This window comes from Suncus etruscus, chromosome 10 (assembly GCF_024139225.1).
Source record: "Suncus etruscus isolate mSunEtr1 chromosome 10, mSunEtr1.pri.cur, whole genome shotgun sequence".
NCBI lineage: Eukaryota > Metazoa > Chordata > Mammalia > Eulipotyphla > Soricidae > Suncus > Suncus etruscus.
The window spans coordinates 2,316,585-2,337,366 of record NC_064857.1 but is presented as its reverse complement, the minus strand read 5'-3'; the positions used below and the strand labels follow the sequence as shown (position 1 = coordinate 2,337,366).

The 20,782-nt window shown below is 36.7% G+C and overlaps 1 protein-coding gene across 1 annotated transcript in view; it reads right to left on the bottom strand.

Annotated features, from left to right (window-relative positions):
- RP1 (RP1 axonemal microtubule associated) overlaps positions 1–20,782 on the bottom strand; it is a 249,468-nt gene that overhangs the window by 81,013 nt on the left and 147,673 nt on the right. The window contains exon 24 of the mRNA XM_049782407.1: positions 8,702–8,865. Within this exon, the coding sequence (XP_049638364.1) occupies positions 8,702–8,865 (164 nt within the window). The remainder of the gene's footprint in view (positions 1–8,701; positions 8,866–20,782) is intronic.

Sequence of the window (20,782 nt, the reverse complement as noted above, 5' to 3'; positions counted from 1 at the left end):
TCATTAAGTCTTTGATTTTAAATGCTTAACAATTTCTTTTTCATTGAGGTAAAGTTAGTTTTGGGGACTGTGTATATTTTAGGAGTATAATTTAACCTTTTCATGTTACTACACTACAAAAGCACCAACATCTCCGCCTCCTTTCATGGCACCTCTGCTGTGCTTTCATCTCTTCTCTCCCTGCCTCTCAGATAAGCTCAGCCAATTGCTTCAGTAATGGATTTAATCTCTTCTGGTTTCATCTGGTCCCATGTTTTGCTGCTCTATATTCTATATAAGAGTGTCAGTAGCTGATACTTTTAATTATCTTTAATTACTTAAAATTTGACATGACAATTCCTTCAATATGATCCAGGTTGTGAAAAATGGTAAGATCTCGTGTCTTTTAAGGTTTACTAGCATTTCATTGTGGATATGATATTTTTTAATCTATCATTGCTTACTTGGTTTGTTTGCAAGTTGTGGCTATTGTAAATAGTGTTGAGATGTATACAATAGACAAATACCTTTTCAGTTAATTTTTTATGTTCTTTTGTTATTTGTCCAGTAGTGGAATAAATTGACCTATCTAGTAGACCCAATTTTAATATTTTGTGATGTATCCTCTTAGATGACAACCAGTTATTAACCAAAACAAAGGCATTCTTTCGATTTTCTCTTTCCTTTTTATTTAGTCCTTTGAGATGTAAAAGTCCTCCTGGATCTCACTCCTCCCTCCCTTGCCCGGTTGAATTGTTCCTATGAGAATAAAGAAAGATCAGTTTGACTTGGCCTGCAGAGAGACCTTGAGGTGAAAAACCACTGACTCCATGAATTTATCTTGACTGACTTGGCTTATTAATTCTTTTTGGATACACTTCTTCAGACCCACTCACCTGGGGTTAGAAATATGGTGCATAGGGCGATTTCACAATGTGGGTTATTTTAAAATATCCTATTTTCCATAGGGGCTGAACCAATGCAAATACTTCCCCATAGTTTTTAAGGTGTTTTTTTTTTTTCTCCACAACATTACCAATATTTTTTCCTGGCCTTTTTGATGTATCTAACTTCACCGTCTGAGAAAATATCTCATTTTTGTTTTGATTTGCATTATCCTGACAATTTCTAGAAAACACATATTCTCATATTCAGGAGCTTTTTTAATCTAAATCAGGATATGAAGAATATTTCTCAAATATTACTTAATATTGTAAGAGAAAACAAAATAAGCTTTTATGATCTAGATTTCTTTCTTGAATATGACTTTAATTCCTCTTTCTCCAACCCATTTCATTTTTCTCTTCTCAGAGAAAATGAATCATTACAAACATGTTTATACAGAATATTCTCTTTATTCCATTGGTTAATGTGCTAATATATATTTAAAATAATTTCTTTAGCTTTTTAGTGACTATGGTTTAAAAAGAATACTCTAATTAAGAAGCAATAAATAAATCTGCCTACTCATACAAATATTCTTAGATTGAATTTAAATATGCAGAGTTGGAAAGATTGTCACTCTTCTTTTCACAAACTTTTCCAAACTTTAAATTATGAATTTTCTGGAGATCAAGATTCCAGGTTGTAAACCCCAAATATGAAGAGACAGATTTTTGTAGGGAAGAAGCATCTCCTAACAGTTAGCTTCTCTGGAATAGATGCCAACAGATCTCATGTACTACAGACAATTAATTCACCTAGTAACGTTAAACAAATTTCTAAAGACTAAATATGAGTTATCATCAGAATATGTATCTTCTTGCAAATCTTTTCTACAGAAAACCTTTATATATTTTCAGAAAAGATTGGGAAAAGTACTGAGGAGGATTCCCCTCTCACTATTGGTGAGGTAAGTAGCTCATACTGCAGTACTCCTCCTAGACGTATTTCTCCAAGTCCCCTTTGAATAGAAACTTTAATCTTCATTGGAAAAGCAGTTAAAACATGAACCTGAGGGTACCCCTTCAATATCCACAACTGTTAAGCTATAAATAAATAAGGTGGAGGGGTGCTACCTTGATCATGGCCCTTGGACAGATGTATGTGCTAGACACACTGTATCTGGAGAAAAGTGGGTTCTCTCCAGCCATTTTAGGTCAACAGTACCAGAGTGAGGTTAAGGCTTAATCAGAAAACCCAGAAGACAATCCATCCTTCCTCTCTAAGCATCACGTTAACAGTTGCTCAGTAAGAACACTAGAATTCATCTGAGAGAGTTGGAACAAAGTCCAATCTGAATAAGAAAATTCAAGCTATTTAGTTGCAAACAGAGAGGCGAATCAGGCTACATCCTAAGCAAAGGTATTAGAGGCAGATGAATATGTGACATATTGAGGATAACAATAGGAACAATAGACTTTACATTTAGTCCAACTGACAATAACATTTGTCAAAGCATGTCTGACTAAATGTTGGTCAGAGGATAGTGTGTAGTCTTCCAAATAAACAGAATCCTCCTCAGTACCTTCTGTTCTATTCAACATACCTACCTTAATTTTTAAAAGATTGCAAGTCCTGTGGGGGAAAAGGCAAGAAAGTAACATTTCTGAAAAGTGAGGAAGAAATACTCTGAAAACCAAGTCATGACATAAACAGGATTCATAAAAAACTCATATTAGTGATTCATTTTAAAAATTTAATTAGGTCCAAAGAAGACAAGAAAAAGAAAGAAGAATGGGAGAAATATAAGACACAACTAAGATGGTAGATTTTGTTCCAATAATTTTAATGATTATTTTAAATAAGACAAGTGCAAACATTGTCAAATAATAGTGATTTTCAGGTAGATTAAAAAATATTAGACTACTGTAGGAAACAGTTTTTAAGACATATATTTTAAAGATATATATTAAATATTTAAGCATTTTAAATAGAAACTGAAAAGTGTTGGCATATATCTTATAAAGCACATCTCCACAAATTTTTAAATAAATGTATTTGATATAGGGTGAGACACATTTAATATTTATAAAAATTAAAAGTTATTATCATTTTATATAGTACATATATCCATTTTATAGAGCATAGAAATCAATCACTTTGTATATTATTATTTTGTATTTTGTTTTATTTATAATAAATATAAATGTATTAAAATATAAAATAAATGTTTTGAAATTATCTAGAATTCCTTAAAATACTGAATTCAACAAGATTTTGATCATGTTATAAAAGGGATTGGGTCAACAAAGTATGTTAACTTTTGCTCACAAAACTAGAGAAACACATAATAGTAAATGTGAGAGCAGTGGGAAATTTCAAGAAGCCACTCTCACCACTAATAGATACACTAGGCAGAACATTATCAAGGACAAAAGTGCCCTAAATGAGAAAAATAGAAGAACTGGGGTTAATGGATTTATATAGGACCTTTCATCCTCAAAAAGCTAAATATACATTCTTCTCCACTGCACATAGAACATTCTCTAGGATAGATCACATTTGGGGACCTAAATCTAGATTGCAAAAATTCACAATCATACCAAATATCCTATTAGACCTCAGTGAGATTGAGGGTATATGAGATTGATTTAAAAAAAATGGAGAAATTCTGACACCTGGAGACCGAACAACTGGCTGCTCAATAACAGCTGGATCAACAAGGAAATAAAAGAGAGAGAGAGAGAGAGAGAGAGATTCCTTGAGACAATTGATAATGAAGAAGAAAATTGCCAAAGCCTATGGTACATAGCAAAATCAGTAATTTGGGGAAAATTCAGAGTGATACAAGCCTATATAAGGAAAGAAGATAAAGATAAAATCAACAACCAAAAGGCATACCTATAAAACCTTGAAAAACCAATGGCAAAGGACAAGTACAACAAAGAGAAATAGTAAAAAAACAGATCAAAAACTTGATGCAGGGGCCTGCACGGTGGCGCTAGAGGTAAGGTGTCTGCCTTGCCAGTGCTAGCCTAGGACGGACCGCGGTTCAATCCCCCAGTGTCCCATATGGTACCCCAAGCTAGGACGGACTTCTGAGCTCATAGCCAGGAGTAACCCCTGAGCATTACCGGGTGTGGCCCAAAAAACAAAAACAAACAAAAAAAATTGATGCAGTAGAAAGCAGAAAAACAATTTAAAGAATCAATGAAATCAGGAGCTATTGGCCTCTGCTTTGCTTCATGAGTCAGCTATGAACCACCCTGCCCACAACAGCTCCTGAGGGCACCACAACAGCGATCATCCCCTGAGGGCAAGTAGTAGAGGTGAGCTTTCTCTGCCTATTAAGGGTGGAGCTAGACCTAATGAATGCCAGCACAACATGTAAAAAGCAGGACACTACAAATGTGTCAGTGGGGAAACAATGCAAGCCAACACCATGCATAGAGAATGAAGATAGCAGATCTGATGACCTAAAAGTGCCAACCATTTATTTAGCCTCTCAGATTGAGTTTAGAGAAGAAATATTGAGGTTCCTCAGAGAACACAAAGAAACATGGATAGAGCTGAACTAACCAAAATTAAGAATCAAGAGGATATGAAGTAGAAAAGTGGGAAAATATGAATTGAAATAATAGGACTGAAAAACTTGGTAGGCTGAATGAAAACCTCACTGGAAATCATCTTCAACAGAGTAACAGCAACTGAGGACTGAACCAGTGTGCTGGAAGAGGAGACACATAACAACTCCATACAACAGAAGAGATTGAAAGTACCTAAAGGTCAGAAGGCAGTGGTGGGATATAGTGACAAAACTCAGTGAAATAAATGCTTCCACAAGAATACTGCACCCATCCAGATTCATGTTTAGGTTTGAAAGACAAATTAGACAAAGGGTTGATATATAGGATATACGAAGTACTCACAAAAGTTAACCCCATAAAACCTAAAATTCCTATAAAAAATGGGGAGAGAAAATGAAGAGACACCTCCCTGAGGAAGATGTTCAATAGGAACATGAAAAATTTCTCATTATTAGTGAAATTCAAATAAAAACAAAAAGTAAGATATCATCTTACACCAGTGAGGATGACACATATCAAAAATACTGGGAACATTCTGTGTTGGTGTGGAGATGGTAGAAAAAGGAACTCTCATCCACTGCTGGTGGGAGTGCTGCCTGGTTTAACCCCTAAGGAAAACAATATGCAAGGTTCTCAGTTAACTCAGAATCAAACTGCCATATGACCCAGCAATCTTGCTTTTGTCAATCTATCCCCAGGACAGAAAAATATTCATCAAAAGGTTATGTACACACCGCTATCCATCACAGCACTCAGTTCAATAGCTAAGACTTGTAATCAACCTTGGTGTCCAAACAACAGAAGACTGGATCATGAAGATGTGGTACATATACACAGTGAAATACTACTTCACTATAAGGAATGATGTAATCATGCAATTTGCTACTACATGGATGGAACTAGAAGATATTATGTTAAATGAAGTAAGCGAGAATAAGAAGGATAAGTATGGGATAATATCACTTAAATGTGCTATATAGAATAACTGCATGAATAAGTATAATCTTTTAAATGGGAGTTATGAATACTCTAGGCCCAAGCTATGGTGAAGAGAAGAAAAGTTATTGAGTGGAGGGGGCAAAAGCCAAATATGAAAGGACGGTTATAAAAGGATAAGGGGTCTTAGGTGATTTGGTGGTGGTAAGAAAAGACAGAACTAAATGCCCAATGTAAATTACAATGGTTTAAATTTAATATATATAGGTGAAAAAACTTAAAAAAAAGTTATAGAAATTGTGCCAAATCCTAATGGGACACAGTTTCACTGGTGTGGTTAAAAAAAAGTACAGAATTAAATATTCAAGCCAGAGTCAACAACAATAAAATGAGACCCAAACTTTAACAACCAAAATTTAAAAATGACCTATTCTGATGCCATACTAGGGTAAAGGGTCACAGTGGCATATGATGGACTCTGGGAACATTGATGGAGGGAAACTAACACTGGTTGTAGTATTGTGCTGAAACATTTTATATCTAAAACTCAACTCTAAGTAACCATGTAAATCATAATAATTTAAATAAAAATTAAAAATATATAAATTGTTCCAAATCCAGATAGCACGCTGGTTCCTATTTACCTATTGGCAAATACACTTTGTTTTGCTAGAACATATAATCTTTAAGCAATGTTAAGGCTGAAGTTAAATGCTTCTGCTATAATTCATACAGTCTCTCCTTCGCTCTAGCCTAGCCAACCAAATCTTGGTCCTTCTGTGCTTCCGCCCACTTTAACTTCCAGACAAATTTTTACACAGACTTCATCCCCCGCCACCAACAGTTACTACCTTGCACCATATGCCACACTGACTTCCTGCTCCCGTTCCTCTGAAAAATAATCTTAAATTCCATACTGTTAGAAGATTAATTTTTGGTTCTAATGATAAAAGATTATCATTTTCTCAGGAGTAAAAACAAAAATTTGATGCTTTACATAAAGTACTTGAAATTTCAACTCTTTCAGGATACACAATAAAATTATCATGTAGTATTTTACCCACTTTACAAGTGAGTAAGTTTAAGCCTAGAAATGTTAAGTACTAATCCATATTTTTATATAGAAAAATGAATCTTGATATAAAATATGGGTGTTCTAGTTTCTGCTGATATAGGCTATTTTTAAAAGAAAAGATGCATTGTGCATTCTAGTCTAACAACATATATGATATTGAAATGATGGTACAAGTGCCTTATGAGCTCATAACAATTATTAAACATATTCATCTACAAAATTAATTGGCTTACACAAAGTAAACAAAAAGCAGGAAACTATTTTCTAGGAGTGAATGGCTTAACCACTATTTCCCCCTGGCAATAGAGAGTACTATTTAGTGCTTCAATTTGCAAAAATGCAATAAAAATCTTGGCTAAATCTCTGGGCAGGTTTATAAGTAAATAATAGCTATGGAAGATCCATGAGCTTCCCGTATGATGCCTTCAAGGTACAAATGTTCACTAGGAAAATTCAACAATGAATGCCCCAAGAGAAAGCACCAAAAATCCAGTCAACTTCAGCAAAGTAAATTTTATTGAATTTTCAATCTTTCAAAATATATTTACAAGTATCTAGTCAACCACAGTTCATGGATAAGATAGCAGAGCTAGCAACTGAGGGACAGTGTCTGTGGTTATAAGCTACTCACTATGCAGTTTCTTCACACTTTCTACTATAGTGAATGCTCCTTTGCTTTTTGTCTTGGTCAAATGATAGTGCCTCACTTTCTTCACCTTTGGGTTTAAGTAACACTTCAGAGATCACTTTATAAAGCTAGAGAGGGGAGTTATCAAAGTTATTACAAAGCCTGCCAACATCTTGAGTCCTCTTCTGAAACTATAATCTTTCTCTGCTCTCTACAGCAATTTACCATCGCATGTCTTTCAGGCTTATGATTAAATTGGAAGACCATTACAGTTGCCCCACATCACTCTGTTCAACATGACCCACTTATATAAATGGAAATTTCCATGGTTCTAGTCAAAAGCAAGCTATCCTGGATTTCAAAAATACAACTTTGCTAGCCTCACTTAAACCCCATGGCTTTGGTCACTTTTTGTGTTTAGGTTTAAAGTCATTATCTATATTGGATATTGCTCTTTAGCAAATTACAGAGGTCAGAAGCACAAATAGAAGATTTAATGAAGGAATATAAACTTCAAAATATTATAAAATATCGTAAATATTAAACAGAGCAGAACTTTTGAATGTCGGAAAAAGAAAGAGAACAAAGAAAATACATTCATAAACAATACCTATAATAAAATTTCAAAGAAATTTTAATGCCCTACAATGACCAAGTATTTTATTTGCTTCTGTGAAGTCTCATATATTTAATATTTTAATCAGTAAGAGTTAACATTAGGAAAGCTTAAGAGTATAGTAAGAGACTACAAAACTATTTATGCACTAAAATATCAATAGTGACCATTTGAATATTTCAGGAAATGCACTTACAACATTAAACAGACATCTTTATTAAGCCCCATGAGAGTCCTTTAAAATATATTAACATTCACAATACTCAAGTCATTTGCCCAGGTTACCATGTTAGAGAGTGGCAAAATCAATATTGGAATTGTAACCATCTAGCTTCTTAGATACTCTCTGTAGTCCCTAATACTGCAGAGATCTAGACGAGGACTAGAAAAAATTCAAAATTGAGGATCAGAAAAAAAGAGTACAGAAATAGACATGTTTGCCTCATGTGCCTCATTCCTGGTTTTATCTCCAACACCAAGAGGTTTCTTAAGCAGAGCAGGGTACCCCAAAGCACACTATGACAAGCTGGGTAATCTTCAGCACTCCAGACCTGTGTAGCACCACACCTGTGAAACCTGGCATTGAACTTGTAGGCCTAGAAATTTAGGAATCTAGATTTTCTTGGAAGGGCTGAAGGCCTCCTGAGAACTGCTTTAGAGTCCTTCCAATAGATCTGGAAATAGTAATCCCTAAACAAAATTTAAAGTACTTGTCTTGAAGGCAAGATTAGGGATAAACTTTCCTACCCTCATTTTCAAACATTCTAAAATGCACATATTGGGTTAGCTTTATGCAAATAAAAAGAGGCAAAAGTTCCCCCAAACACACATTTCTGTTATTTCTCCTGGCTCTCAAAGCCCTAAGGATGAAATATCTATGAATACCAAGAAAATGCAATACAAATGTAATTCCAAACAAAAAGATTCCAGCTTAAAGAATGCAGAACATACTAGTTTCATACTAGATACCAGCAAGCATCTTGTAGCCTAGGTCTTACCTTGAAAATATCTGCGGTGTTGGGGTTAAACAGCTGGTGTTTTCCAGATCCTAAAATAATGGGACCTGAGCATCCTACTTCTCCATAAACATAAAGGAATACTGTTGCTGTGGTACCAGCATTTTCATGATCTCCAGTGACTACAGTTACTTTCCAATCACCTTCTGCAAAGAAAAAAAGGAAGCTATGTAAAACAGTGGAGCAAAAACCATACTAATATTAGGGAACAAGAAATTCTACTTATCATTTCATTTGATTTCATGATTAGATCAATAATGGCTTGTCTCAGACCAACTTTTGGAAATGAGCTTGAGAAAAGGTTTTGGAAATTCAGCATTTTAATTCCAAGAAAACAAGCAGTAAACTTTTCAGGGCAGTCACTGTTAGGGGCAAAGACATAAAGTTGGGGTCATTTGTATTAGGTATTTTGTAGATGTAAGAACGTACTTAAGTAGTATGATAATATTATTAATAGTCAGTAGAGATGGGAACCAGAAGGATCAGTTTGTGGTAGGAAGCTCACCTCAAGTCGTGGAGCAGTGCAATTAGGGAAGAGAAGAGGCCACTAAGACAATGATAATTGGAACTGGCCACATTGGATAAAATTTGGGTAACAACAGAGATAAAATGATAGGCATAGTATCCCTTTATTAACAATAATGCAAGCTAGGGTTTAAAGGAGAAAAATAGGGGAAGAAAGAGAAAAGAGAAAACAGGACGAGAGGGAGGAATAAAATGCCTGCCCCAAATGCAGGCAGGAGGGAAGGTGTAAGGGAAACTGGGGACATTGATGGCAAGAAATGTGCACTTGTGAAGGGTGGTATAGATTGTAAGACTAAAACTCAGTCATGAATAACTTTGTAATCATGGTACTTAAATAGAAGGAGGAATAAGGGATGCATTTTGGTAACCCTAACAAATTATAGATGAATGGATGCCAAAAATACCTATGACCTAATAGTCCTGACAACCTGGAGCTACTAATGCAATGTTGGAATACTACCGGTGTATTTTGGAAATTTACAAGTCCAAAAACAGTACGCAATACTAATTAATCTTCTTCTCAAAAAAATTGGGGTCTTTAAAGGGTTGACTGAATCAATAATTATGTAATGAAATGCATGTGTGTCCTAGAACGTGGAATTGCAGTTGGGAAAAGGAGGACAAAGAAAACACATATTTGAACTAGAGAAAACATGTGTATTATAAGCAGAAAAACTCAGTGATGTCAGGAGCAGAGACAAACAACAGCACAGAAAAAACATCTTAGAGATTTATGAGGGGCTGAGAAACAGCACGGTGAATTAAGATGCACACATAGTTCGCACCCAACTTGGATTCAATTCCTGTCATCTCAAGATCCTCTTAGTTGTCAGAGACAGTCGTGGAGACAATACCACCACATTGGCCCAGGAATCTGCAGACTTGAGTTTGAGCAACATTGCATCCCGAGTCCTTACCTGGGTGTTTTAGGAACTAGCTAAATGATGAATAAATCAACTAGTAAATCTATGAAGAGCTCTAAGATTGGGTTAGTTATAAAGGCAAACTGGTCAACGTTTATTTGATCATTGTGTGTTTGGGAAATCAGCATCATTGGCCCAACCACAGCAAAACTCAAACTCCTCCACAGCACGTCATCAAAAGCAGGCCTGCCGCAGAGATAGCATGGAGGTGGTGCATTTGCCTTGCACGCAGAAGGACGGTGATTCAAATCCAGGCATCCCATATGGTCCTCCGTGCCTGCCAGGAGCGATTTCTGAGCATAAAGTCAGGAATGACCCCTGAGCGCTGCCGGGTGTGACCCAAAAACAAAACAAAACAAAAACAAAAAACAAAAGCAGCCCTGTCCACCAGAAGCATAGGCTTCATCATTGCTTATCTTAGCATGACAGGAGCACAAAAAATGTATTTTGTGATATTTGTAAAGGTTCACAAATATATGTACAGACTTGTATTAGTTTTTAGACTTAGCTTTTTTTCTCTGCCCAAGGATTTTCAGGGGTCACTTTAGACTCTACACTCAGAGTTACTCAGACTTTGCCCTTAGGAATGACTCCTGAGAATACTCAGGGGACCAAATGGGATGCTAAGGATAAAGCCCAAGTTGGTCACATGCCAGGCAAGGACCCTATTAGTTGTATTATCACTCTAGCCCTCGATTTAGGTTTTATAAATGTGATTAAGACCCAGCACTACTCTGGAAAACTTCTCAAAGAGGCTCTATTTCTACTTGATGCATAATGTTATACACAAGAACACTATATATACATTATCTATGTGCAAAATATTTAAGTCTCTCTAACCACTTTAATAAAATGTTCATTACATAAACTTGAACAACTATATGTAAACCCTTAGCATTAAAAACCAAAGGTACAGAATTCATAGGGAGTGAATTAAAGAGAACAAAAAGCATGCAGATAGAAAATTATATTTCGGGGGGCCAGAACGGTAGCACAGAGTTACAGCGTTTGCCTTGCACATGGCTGATCTAGGACAAACGGCGGTTCAATCCCCAGCATCCCCTATGACCCCCGAGCCAGGAGCAATTTCTGAGTGCAGAGCCAGGAGTAACCCCTGAGCACCACTGGGTGTACCCCCAAAAACCAAACAAAACAAAAATAACAGGAAATTATATTTCTATCAAGGAACTTTTCAAGCTATTCTTACTGGAAACTTCTCACCTGTGCCTTGATGCATCATTTAAGTTAAAGAGTGTTGTTTTCTTTCACTTTTTTTTTTCAAACTAGCGATCGTTCCACACTTGGGTGATGCATAGAAGCTATTCCTGGCTCTCTGCTCAGGATCATACGTGGTGCTCAAGATTTGAATCAAGGTTACAACAAGCCTTACCCTGGCACTATCTCTCTAGCTCATCATTCCTTATTTTAGATCCTTTTCCCATCATATCCTATTCCCTTTACTCTTGTCAAGAACTGCTGTGGGATTTTGTAGCATACTTTCAAAAGGAGATAGACAAGAATTTTGTAAGGGGAGAGAGAGGCAATTAAAATTGTGTCTACTAAAATAGAAACACAAGAATGAACTATAGATCTATATAGCACTCCTGTGTCTGCCCCACTTGGCATTAAGATGTCTGTCACCATGAAAGAATCCAATGGCAAAGAAGCTAATGAAATGTTTTCTGTGGTTCTTTTGTGGATTTTCCAATAGGAACTGGGAGGTAGGGACAAAAGAAATAATTTTCCTTTCTACCATTGAAAAATACATAAGTATCATCTATTTTTTCTATAAGATCCTTTAAATATAAGTCACTTAATTTCTAAGAATACCAACCTTCTATAACACAAATATAGTCAATTATAGACAAGGAAGAAAATCCTGGGTTATATTTCAACTTTCTACTGTGCATTTTCATTGCTACCAGAGCTAAAAATATATTTATAGTTCTAGATTGCTTGCTATATGTGTAACAATCAAGTTTTTTCTGAAGTTTTTATTGTGTTTTCTTTTTTACCAAAGTATAAAAAGAAATGAGATAAGACATTCTGTCTATATAATTTCTCTTTTTTCCTTTCTTATAGCTGCCATCTGTTCAATTCTCAAGAGTCATATAAAGATTCTCTCATCTGTTAACTCTTCTAGAAAATAACTTCTATTAACTAACAACTCCCAAAGGAACAAAGAGAATATCTAGAAATTGAAGTCTCAATATTTATCTTATACTTGGCAGCATTTTGAAAGACTTTTTTAATGTTTGTTGACTATGTAGGAAGTCACTGCTGACAATGTACCTTGCACTGTCCATTTCATTAATTTTGTCAGCTCTCAAATTTAACATTGGGAAGATACTATACCAGTGGCTTCTATTTGAAGGATTTCTTCTATATAAACAAAACTTTTCTTGGAAACTGTATACTGGTTTGTTCGTCACTTGGATTAAGACATTTAAAATGTTATCTAGATCTATCCTACAAAATCTAGGTGTAATTTTAATTTATTTTCTCTTTGTGAAAAATAAAATATATTAACTGGAATTTGCACTTTAACAATAAAAAGGTATGCCTTCTCATTTAGCTTTTTAGTAGCTAACACATTAGTCCATATACAATTTACTGATTTGAAATTTCTTGAGGCCTAAAGTGATACCACAGCAGATAGGGTATTTGTCTTGTAAGCAGCTGACCAGGACCAACCCAAGCTTGATCTCACATATGTCAGATGCTCCCTAGGTCTTCCAGGCGTGATTTCTGAGCACAAAGACTTAGCACTACCAGGTGTGGTCCAAATCCCCTACAAAAAGAAAATCTTTAATGATATAATACTAACAGGAGTTATTAAATACATTTTTGCTTATTCTTTGATATTGAGTTATATTAGGTACAAGAACTATGACAGACATCCAAGAATTTTCTTTGCTTTTCTTTTTGTTTTGGGGCCACATCCGGTGATGCTCAGGGATTACTTCTGGCTCTGCGCTCAGAAATCGCTCCTGGCTTAGGGGACCATATGGAACTCTGGGGATCAAATCAAGGTTCATCCTAGGTCAGCCACATGCAAGGCAAACACCCTACCTACCACTGTCCCATAGCTCTGGACTGACATCCAAGAATTTTATAAAGAACTGAGTCAAGTTATCAAATCAGAACAAATAGAATTCATAGATCTTATCTAAAATAATTTGCTTATGATTTGCTACCATTCTTCTTTCATATGAAAATGTCATCCCCCAAGGTTTGACCATCCAGCCTGGAAATAGCCATGTCTTTTTAATTAAAAGTTCACCCTTCTCTGGTCGCATCCTTTTATGTTTTACCCCTGGGTGTCCGCATGTATGCCAAAATGGGAGGCGAATCGCTGCAGCAAATATCATGTGACCAACAAAGCTTAAGAAGTACAGCGCCTGGCTCCTGATTATAAAAGTTTGCTGGTTCCTGTCCTAGATAACTAATATAACTCAAAACCAGCCTCAGCAGTCTGCATTAGAATTCCTGCTGTTCAGAGTCAAGTAAAGCATGCACGGCTATTAAACCCCATTGCGTCTCCAGCTTATGTCACCCTTTTCAGACTTGCCTCCACCGACCATAAATATCAGGCTTATTTAACAAGTCAGCCTGGGCGCAGATATTTTATGGTGCAAGTTTGCCTTATTTAAAATGATCTCACTGATATCTCGCCACCCACGTTCTCTTTTGCAAAGTGACTGTTTTACTGTTCTAGAAAAAAAATGAAGTCTAGAAGCTAGAAAGAGTAGAGCATTTGGGGTATATGCCTAGTACACGCCTGACCCCATAAAATCTCTGATGCCACATTGGCCCTGAGCGCTGCTAGACACAGTCTGGAAGCTTGTCCTTCCTTCAGGGTTACCATAACCCCAGCTTCAAGTATTACCCCAATTTCCAGGCTTGGCAGCTCCTGATGTGCAAGCTTGATTAAGCAAAGTTTCCAGAAGAATCCACAGGCCTCTTGCCCTCTTAGGAGATCCCCAAGTTAATAAAAAAGTATAGGATAAATCTAGTTCCCATTTTTTGAGTTTGAGATTTTCCTGAAAAGCATAATTCAGCAAGGAGTTCTGACACATTTTAGTCTGGGGCAATAATATCTCTTAAGGTACTTTTTGGGGGTCACTCTTTATTAGACCCCTAGGCTATACTATGAAAACAAAAGCACATGGAGATCTTGATGTAAATCACTCCAGCTGACTTCATTCTCATGAATACTACCAGCCCACACTGGAATCCCAACCCATTTCCTTCTTTAATTGTCTACAAGTGCAGAATTATTGGCATAAAATCACAAGAGATTCCAGGCAAATGATACTTAATTGGTCGGGCAATCCCCTAAAAGAGAAAAAAAATATATAAGAAAAAATATCAGTTCTCAGTTACAGTGTTTAGGAGAGTTACTTGTGTGATAAAGAAAACCGGAGCTGTAATCTGAAAACATTTTTACAGTTAAACGTCATGTTTTGGGTTCAGAAGAGAATCAGAGTGGGGCCAGAGGGGTAGTGCAGTTGTAGGGTGTTTGCCTTGCATGTGGCTGACCCAGGATGGACCATGGTTTGGTTCCCCGAGTCCCATATGGTCCCCAGGGCCAGGAGCGATTTCTGAGCCCATAACCAGAAGTATCCCTGAGCGTCAACGGGTGTGACTCCCCCCCCCCAAAAAAAAAAGAGATGTACATCTTTGTTTATGTAGAGTCCTAAAGTTTCTATTTCACTTTGGTGCTTTCCTGAGCTACCACCACCACTGGATACAGGCACTATGGCATTTGCAGCTATAGATTTGTGTCATAGAATAGCCTGGTTGAGTAACACCGTCAGGTAGTGGTCTCAAAGTCCACTGGCAACTGCTTGGGATCACCCACCACACCCCAAAAGTGAGTTGTGTTCTACCTTTGTATTAATATGTACCATTCATGCTTTTCGCTTTCATTTTCCAGGGATAGAAAAAATAAATGGCAGGTTAAATAATGTCGGCTTTTTCTTGTCCAAAGTTTGGTTAATAATTTGGGGCTTAGTTTCAAGAAGCATAAGGTAATTATTTCCAGTAAACAAAGTTAACAAAAACTACTTTTAAAAAAGTTTAATAGCCCTTTCTCAGATTTTAACACTTTACCTCCACCCTATTTTATTATTCTGTGAGAAATTGTCTCTCTAACCAATACCCTGGGGTTGGGACAGTCCTTCTGGGCAATACAAATTTTTATAATATGACCGCAAGCAAAAATGTGTCCAAGAACAAATAGAAGAACAGTTTAAGGCTTTTCTAATCCTAAAGATAGTTTTAGATAGAAAGGAAAATGCAGTAAAATATAGAATAGGACATCATCATGGTTTTATACTTTAAGGATGCCTTTTTTTGGCTATGAGTACCCCAAATTCTGCTCTTTGTGTAACTATTGCATGTTGATGCCCTCATTATCCTTTACATTTCTGTCATCTTAACCAATGGCTCGTGTGTCGGGAACCAGGATAGGGAAACGGTTGTGTATTGAATAAATGGCAAATTTGTGAGACCAATGAAAAGTGCCCAAGCTACCCTAAAGCTTGTAGTTGGAGACATCCGTGGTGTCTGTGTGGTTATTCTCTGCAACGACACCTTCTGGACATAGTCGAAAATGCAATATTTGACTTTTTTTTTTTCCTTTTCTTTGTTTAGTTTTTTCTTTTTCTTTTTTTGGTTGTTTGTTTCGTTTTGGGCCACACCCGGGGGCACTCAGTATTTACTCCTAGCTCCTAGTTCATAAATCGCTCCTGCCAGGGTCGGGGGACCATATGTCAGGGATCAAACCCAGGCCTGTCCTGGGTCACTGAGTGCAAGGCAAACTCCCTACCTCTGTGTCATCATCACTCCAGCTCCAGGTATTTGACATTTTAACTCTGAAAACTCACCTTGGTATTGCATATAGATGCTTCTACCTATGTCTAGACACATTCTCAGCTGCTTGGCAATTGCCCCCGAATGCTTAAATAATGCTTGTCAGATTTTATCCTGTGAACAAACTAAGGGAAGGTCACAGACAAGCCTAAATGCACAATGCACTGTAAAAACTCTAGGTAAGACACGCTTTGCCTAATGGCACAGCGAAAGCAAGCATGTGCCTCTGATGGTCTCCTATAGAGAAGGGCATGGGACGTTAGACTTCCTCTCCTTCCGAAAGAGTCAGAATCAATAAAAACATCTCTACCAATATAGAGTGGAGCATGGGTCTTGCATGTCGCTGACCTAAAGTTGATCCTCGCCATCCCACGTGGTCAGGAGCATCCCCAGGAGTAATTTCTGAGTGCAAAAGCAAGAATATCCGCTAAGTTATTGCTGGTTGTAACTGAGAAAAGTAATGTTGCCATCATTACGTCTGTGTTGTTATTTTTACCAGTATATCTGTAATAGCATACTTATGCTATGCTCGATTCCACACGTCCCAATACCCATGAAGACTATCATCATGCCTTAGTTGCTGCTTCTAGCACAGTAAAGTCCTTCTCACACAGCCTCGTTCCCTCGCCATCCCTATGTTATCCTCAGGTTCCTTCCTGCTTCGGGGTTTTGCCTATAATCTTTCAGAAATTTCTCTTTTACCTGTATTCTCTGGCCTCTGGTTCTCATTATGGCAAATTTGCCATTACCTATGTCACAAGCTAGCTTAAAAGTAAGTACCTCTTGGGGCTGGAGCAGTGGCACAAGCAGTAGGGTGTTTACCTTGCATGTGCTAACCTATGACGGACCAACAACCAAGTTCGATACCCAGCGTCCCATATGGTCCCCCAAACCAGGAACAATTTCTGAGCGCAGAGCCAGTAGTAAACCCTGAGTGTCACCAAAAGAAAAAAAAGCAATCGCCTCTAAAAGCATCTTTGAAGACCCTTTTCCTACTACTAGAGTGAACCCCTCTCCATGCCTCTATGGGATCCTGAATGCAATGCAAACTCTTAGCTATGTAAAGTATCACAAACTCTTTTTAACCTTCCCTACCACCTATACACAACCCAGTTTGAAAACTGCTTGGTTTCGTTTCTGAGGAGATGGAAGTCACACCCTTCCAGATTTACTCCAGGCTCTTGCTCAGGGATCCCTCCTGGTGATGGTTGGGGAATCCTATGTGGTACCAGAGATCTAACCTGAATGACTGTGTGGAAAGCAAGTGCCTTAACCCCTGAACTATATCTCCAGTCCCAAAGTCATGCGATGTGCAAGTTTTAGTCTTACATAGCTCTGTAGTCACACAACATATTCTAAAATCTTGGTCCATAGGAACTTTCCCTAAAAAAATTTAAGGTCAATTTTGAATTAAGATGAATATATATGGAGGTAAAATGTTTTAGGAATTATCAATAATATTTCAATAATATGTGTCAATTTAGTAAATCATATATCATTAAAAGAAATGAGTTATTTGGTGAGTTGTCATACTTTTATATAGGACAAGACATTACTATTTGCCTCTAGATAGATCTTGTTATTAGTAAAAAGAGGTAGAAATAATGAATTCTATACTCACAATTTTTAAGCTTGTAAAGATATTGCACTGAGGTTTAGCAAAGACACTGCAAATAAGATAAATTGCTACTTTATTCTAACTTTTCATAACTTTATCTCCAAACAATCTCAGTATAATCTCACATGGCTTTAAAAATATAACCTCATTTATAAAAATAAAAACTCATGACTCATCAGGCAGTGATGATTTTTAAGCATTTCCCAAATATTTTATTGTTCCAAAAGACAACTATCACTAATCCTATTATACGTATAAAGCAATGGAGAAATTAATTTCTCATAACAGGAGATGAGATAAATTTGATACAGGAGTAGAAACAGTTGTTTCCCAGAATAAATGTGTGTTTTTTTTTTAACAAAATCTCTCTATTTAAGCACTATGGTTACAAAAAATATTCAAGCTTGGGCTTCGGCCATCAAATGTGTACAAACCTTCACCAGTGTAACTTTCCCGCCACCTATGTTCCCTATATTCCGCCTCTCCAGCCCCCTGCCTGTCTGCAGAACAGGCATTCTTTTTCTCTCTCTCACTATCATTGTCATGGTAGTTAGCACACTTATTTAACTGTACTCGCCACACTTTATGGTAAGTTTTATATCATGAGCTGGTCCTTCCAGCCCTCATCACTATTGCCTCTGAGTATTATTAAAATAATGTCTTTTATTTTTCTTAAATCTTAAATCTTTTTTTTCTTAAATGAGTGAGACTATTCTGTGTTTATCTCTCTCTGATCTATTTCACTCAGATATAGTTTCCATGTTCATTTATGTATAGGAAAATTTTATGACTTCATTTTCCTGATGATTGCATAGTATTTTATAGTGTATATGTACCACCGTTTCTTTAGCCACTCATCTGTTGTTGAGAATCTGAGTTGTTTCCAGATCCTGGCTATTATAAATAGCGCTGCAATGAATATAGGTGTGCAGAAGGCATTTTTGTATTGTGCTTTTGTGTTCCTGGGATATATCCTAGGAGTGGCATAGGTGGATCATATGGGAACTCAATTTCTATTTTTTTTAAGAAATATCCATACTATTTTCCAACAAGATGGACTAGATGGCTTTCACACTAGAAGTGAATAAAAAAATTCTCTCCCTGCATCCCTGCCAGCAATGAGTGTTCTTGTACTTTGTGATGTGTGCCAGTCTCTGTGGCATAAGATGATACCTCATTGTTTTGATTTGCATCTCCCTGATGATAAATTATGTGGAACATTTTCTCATATACCTTTTAGCCTTTTTCCTTTGAGGAAATTTCTGTTTAGTTTTTCTCCCATTTTTGATGAGGTTAGATTTTTTTTCTTGTTAAGTTCTATCAGTGATTTTTATATCTTAGATAATGTACCATATCAGACTCTAGGGATTGAGCCGAGGTCCGTCCTGGGTCTGCTAAGTGCAAGGCAAACACCCTACCACTGTGCTATAACTCGAGCCACATTAAAATGCTTTTAATCTTAATGTCATGGAGTGCTTTGCCAATGTCTTTTTCTATATACCTTGCAGTTTCAGGCATGATATCATGGTCTTTAATCCACTTTGATTTGGCCTTTGTGCATGGAGTTAGAGGTCTGATTTCACTTTCTTGCATGTGGCGGCCCAGTTGCCCCAGTATCACTTGTTGAAGAGGCTTTCCTAACATTATTTTGCATTTCTTGCCCTTTATTAAAGAGAAATTTTTGTATGTCTGGGGGTCCATCTCCAAATACTGAAGTCTATTCCATTGATCTGATGATCTGTTTTAATTCAGTACCAAGCTGTTTTAATGACTATTGCTTTGTAGTACAATTAAAAGTTGGGGAAAGTGATGTCTTTCATTGTCTTATTCCTTCAAGTTGCTTTAACTATTAGTGAAATTTTATTTTTCCAAAAGAACTTCAGGAGTACTTGATCCACTTCCTTGAAGACTGTCATGAGTATCCTTAGAGGGATTGCATAAATCTATACAATGATTTGGGGGAATATTATGATTTTAAATTTGTTAATCTTCCAAATCCATAAACAGGCTATATGACTCCATTACTTTGTGTCCTCTTTTATGTGTTGAAGCAGGGTTTTGTAGTTTTCTTTGTACAGGTTCTTCACCTCTTGAGTTAAGTTGACTGCAAACTACATAATAATTCTGTAGAATTGTTGTGAACGGAAGGCCCAGATTCTCTCCTTGGCACTGTATGACATCCTGAGTACTGTAGAATGGAACTCCTGTGGGATGTGCTGGGGTAGCCCCTAAGCACTACTGGATGTGGTCACTCAAGAAAATATAATAATTAAACAATAAAAGTGAACTTTCATTGGGTAGATCAAATGTACCATGTTTTATCGAAAGAACTTTAGGTAAAGTTGCCAGAAGGTAATACAGAGGTTGAAGGTCCTGTCCTGCACCTGGATAATCCCAGTTCAATCATAAACACAGAGTTTCATAAACACAGAGTAACTGCCAAATACAAACAAAAGTATCCCCTAAGAACCACTGTGTATTACAAATACCCCTTAAAGTAATCAGTATTCTTTATGGGTATTACATTATCTAATCCTCAAATTATCTTGATAGTTTCTGTTACTGTCTTTATCATAATAAAGAAACTGAAGCACAAAGATTTCCCTGGCCACTATTCTCTTGATCACAAATTCTCAACTGAGTCAGAGGAAAAGGGGGCTTGCCCTCAAGGGACATAAGTCTATCTCACCTTTTTATTCATTTTATTAAAACCATTAAGATATACAAAGTCCTTCATAGTTGAATTTCAGATGTACAGTGAATCAAGGACATTCCCACCTCCAGTATCAACCTCCCTTCTCCAATGATCCCAGAGTGCATCCGATGCCACCACAATTTCCCCCTGGCCTGCCAGTATAACAGTCCCATTTAAGTTTAGATTATTAATGTTTAGGACCCTTGATTCTATTGTTTTATAATGTTGCTTAGATATTTACTTTTGTCCTTTTTTCTTTATTAATGCACATAAGACCACTTGCCCTTGATCCCCATCCTTTCTTCTTAATTTTAAAGAAAAATGCAGAAATATGAGCTAAGACCAAGTAATCCATGCCCCAAGATACTATGAAAAAGGCTGGATCCCCTATTTAAAAGATAAAAAGGGGATGTGTGACAAATTTT